The sequence below is a fragment of the Pomacea canaliculata genome, linkage group LG13 (genome assembly GCF_003073045.1).
Source record: "Pomacea canaliculata isolate SZHN2017 linkage group LG13, ASM307304v1, whole genome shotgun sequence".
In the NCBI taxonomy this organism is placed as follows: Eukaryota; Metazoa; Mollusca; class Gastropoda; order Architaenioglossa; family Ampullariidae; genus Pomacea; species Pomacea canaliculata.
This window is the reverse complement of record NC_037602.1, coordinates 16,860,016-16,864,108: the sequence shown is the minus strand read 5'-3', so window position 1 is coordinate 16,864,108 and position 4,093 is coordinate 16,860,016. Positions and strand designations below refer to the sequence as shown.

Below are 4,093 nucleotides of genomic sequence, written 5' to 3'. Positions count from 1 at the left end.
AGCCAAGGGAAAAACAAGTAAAATTGGGGTATGATGTCACAGAGAGAACGATGAAGTCCTCTAGACCCGATATGGTGCGAGAAATCGTGAGGGATGGAAACACTGGTGTGGATGTTTCTAGAAGCTCAGAGCAAATTGCAGCATCTCCAAACGTCACATCATTGCCTTCATCTGGCAGTCCAGAACCTGGCAACACCACAAAAACATCAAACAAGCCAACAGCCAGAAACTTCGACACGGCTTCTGAAAAAAATCTCACACACGCATCCAATCAAACATTCAACAGAAAGGAATTGTCTACATCATCGTTGTCTCCTGTGGATATGTACTGGACGCCACTGACGACAGAGACCAGCTTACAGCTGTCTGTCTCTAAACATACTTCCAGCCTCCACCTAAACAGTTTGCCACCTTTGCCAAGTTTGTCCACAGTACAAAACAGCGAAGCACACCCTGGAGAAGCCACCACTTTAGGATCAGGGGAAACTGCATATATCACACCCACCGTTAACTCTACCGCTCAATTTTCTTACATAAACAGTGTCGCTGCTAAAGCTCCCCTCGCCTCATCCTCCAAAACTGAAATTCCAGCGGCGCAGAACAACATTAAGACTGTGGACGCAATTTCCTTGGGCAATCTCACGGGTCAGCCACACCTCCCACAAACCTCTTCAAGCGTGTCATTTGAGGAGGGAACTGGGAACAATGCTGGCAATTATTCAAATGGCGTGTTATCGTCTGGGTCAAACGAAGTACCAATAACTTCGTATATCCCAGTGCCCGCTGAGCGGGAGGGATACAACCTTACCGGAATCGATTGGAAAAATGAGACTGAAAAACGGACAAGTGCTTTGTTAACCAATGTCGATGCACCAGCCCCAACCCAGAAAAGGCTCCCAGAGGAATTCTCAAAGGAGAACGGTTCGATGCCCTTGACGCAGAAGATGCAAGGCCAAGAAAATGTTTCATCTTCCAAAGCCCTTCTGCTCTGGATTCTTCGAAAGACAGCAGGATTGTTTCAGTTTACAGCACACAAACATCTCCTTTCACTTCATCTGTAAGCTACCATCCTGAACAAGTTCTTGGCAGTGTTCAGGGGGTAGTAGCGCGGATAAACATGTGACCAGCAGGGACAACAATGGGTCTGTTTTTGCACCCTTAATGAGACAGCAACTGTCGAGGGCACACACTTCCTATTAACAACACCGAAAGAAATGGAACAATTATTATGTCATCTTTTAAACTCAATGAAACCCTCTCATCATCGGAAAAGGTTGCAGTGAAAGAATACAATTCCTCCTTTCAAAAGAACAACGATGTTCTAGAACTGGCTACTCCGGCTAACACAAGCATTCCAGATCCATCTAACTCCACAAACAGCTCCTTGCAGAGTCCTGTAGGGCCCTCGTTCACAGACATTTTCAGGTTAGTGACGATTTCCTCAACGTCCACAAACGACTCTCGGCTGGAGCCTCCCGGGACGGTTAACGATTTCATCGGCGCGGCATCAATGGCCACACACTCGGTAAATACAACCACGTACCAGGCTTCAACCACGACGATATCGACGCCGGACGACAACGGTATTTCAAGGGAGAGCACTCACAGCGAAAAGCGGGTGACGGAAGCATTGTCTGGTGCGGGGACGTCGTTAAGCGAGCCAGTCAATGACCCGATGGCAGGGACGACGGTCCACAGCCGTGACAGCCCGCTTGTTGCAGCTGCCGCATCGATTTCAGAACCAGGGGCAGCAGCGCCCCCTTCGGAGTCGAATTATGGCCCCACAACGGCTGTCAAAGACTCGGAACTGGTTAATTTTACCGGTTCAACAGACACGACGGTTCCAGAGAAAAAAGACGCCCTTGGAATCGAATACGACGAAGTTCCACGATTTCTTGGTGAACAAGACTTCGACCCGGACGCCATCGCCACTGACGTCACACAAAGAGAGAACAGCACAACCCCGGGGACAGACTCGGATGGTCGGACTGTGCTAAGTTCGACTATAGCGGGTACTTCTACTGGGGTACAGAGGTCTACAAACGACAGTGACACAGAGATGACTTACATTACAAACGTTACCTCTTCGACGGAAAGGACGGTTATGTCTTCCAGGCCTGACAGTTCCTTGTCTTCTAATGTAACCCTTATAGATAGACTTGAAGTGAACTCCACAGAAGCCCTAGGGAATAACACTGGAACGGAAACAGGAGCGATTCTGTTGAGAGATTGGAGAACAACACATCAATTCCAGTGACAACGCCAGTCACAACGACCACACCAATCTCCACCACAACTACTCCGAAGAAAATGATTCTCACCGTTCCTAGCTGGCTGACTGTGAAGGGAATTGGGAAGGATGATCTGAGTGTAAACAAAAGCCAGAGCTCTATGACGACGAGGGCGTTCTCATCTTCCAAACAGTCCTTCACCAAGAAGCCGACGACTTTGAAGAGCCCGAAAATAATCCACAAGACACAAAAGAAATCGACCACACCCACTCGTCTGACAACGAGGATGGCAACCTCTTCTTCAGCGAGATCAACAACAACGACAACAGTGCCTTCCACTCTGGACAAAGACACGCCATCACCAGGGGACTCTAAAGACCCGAGAGTAATATTTCCTGTCCCAGCGATATCCGTGCTGCTGAATGGCTCCGAAGTAGGGCCAAAGGTCATCGTTCCCCTGCGAGGGCTGTTCGTTCCCGGAAGCAACGTTCTGTTGAACGTCACAGAGGAGATGACATCACCGCAGGAAATGACGCAAGTGTCCGGAGCAGGCGCGAGGCACGTGAGCGTACGTTCCCAGAGCTTGAGCGTGCAGACGGTCTTCAGTCGTTACTGGCCTGCTATTCTGGGCCTGACGGTCGGTACCATGTTTCTAGTGGCGGCTCTGATGACGTCATTAGCATGCCGGCAACAAAGGTGAGAATTTCTACCTGAATTGTTTACGCAGCTTTTTTTTAATTATTTTGTTCATATTTTCGAAATCCATGAAAAGATAGTGTTGGGCATTTGATAGAGAGTTAAGAGAAAGTAGTTTGCGAATGGACCTCTGAGCTTTCCGGGATGAGGAGTGACCTCAGCTGTTGCTGATGCACGTGCATATTTGAAATTTCTGTCTTGCAGGCTGTTCGTGCAGCGGCGGCAGTGGCTAGACACCCCCCAGCACCTGACCTCGCCCCCGGACATCAGCGAATACACGTCGTCGTCCTCCTCTCTCACCAGCGACAACACCAGGTCGTCCGCAAACTTCACGTAGCGACGACGGCGCCACGTACCCCGTTAGCCTCACATAGCACTCACGTAGGTGTCACGTAACGTCTATGAACGTCACCTAGCCAACACGGAGTCACGTGACGTGCCACCTTCGTTAGCAAACACAGCTTCATGTACTACGTCAACTTCACGTAGCAAACGCGGCGTCTTGTAGAATGTGAATTGTAATGCGGCAAACTTTCAGCGTCGGGTACCTGGTCAGGTATCGCATGTTAAAAACACTTTTCCTTTATGACAAAGACAAGCTTGAAATGGTTTCTTGAGTGACACGTGATTTCTCCGTGCGTCCTAATTTGTGGCGCATACCAAAGGGTTAATTTAATTACAGTGTAACCATGCCATAACCCTAACTCAAAAGATTAAAAAAATAATCCTAGATGCTTAGGATACCTTCATGAGACAGTTTGTGTCAACGTCGGCTTTGACACAAAGGACAGAAGATGAGACTTTCTCAAAATAACCTTACAAGAGACTCTCAGAAGACACGAACAGTGACATTTCGCAGCCACGTTCTGGCCACTTCCAGAAGATTCTGTGAGTAGGCCAACGTAGGCAATGGACATCCTGTGCCTCGAGTGTAGATGCTCATCAGGAAGATGCCATGTAACTAGTCAGTCAACACTGGAACTGGTCAGTTGTACTGAGTTACTTGCTACCAACATGCGCTACTGTTCACTCTGTTTACATGTAGAAATGAGGAAGTATCTTGAGTAGAGAGACAAGATTCCAGGTAAATCACCAAATTTACTAAACTCTACTGAACAATGAAAGAATAATCAAACATTAATCGTCGTGAGTTTTCTGAATCAGTA

At 48.1% G+C, this 4,093-nt stretch overlaps 1 protein-coding gene across 1 annotated transcript; it reads left to right on the top strand.

Moving 5' to 3' along the window:
- The first annotated feature begins 2,517 nt into the window (after window positions 1–2,517).
- Window positions 2,518–3,616, top strand: LOC112554489. The gene is made up of 2 exons (XM_025222271.1): window positions 2,518–2,927; window positions 3,132–3,616. The coding sequence occupies exons 1-2, from the start codon at window positions 2,518–2,520 to the stop codon at window positions 3,262–3,264; spliced, it is 543 nt and encodes a 180-aa protein (XP_025078056.1). The 3' UTR covers window positions 3,265–3,616.
- Window positions 3,617–4,093: the final 477 nt, after the last annotated feature.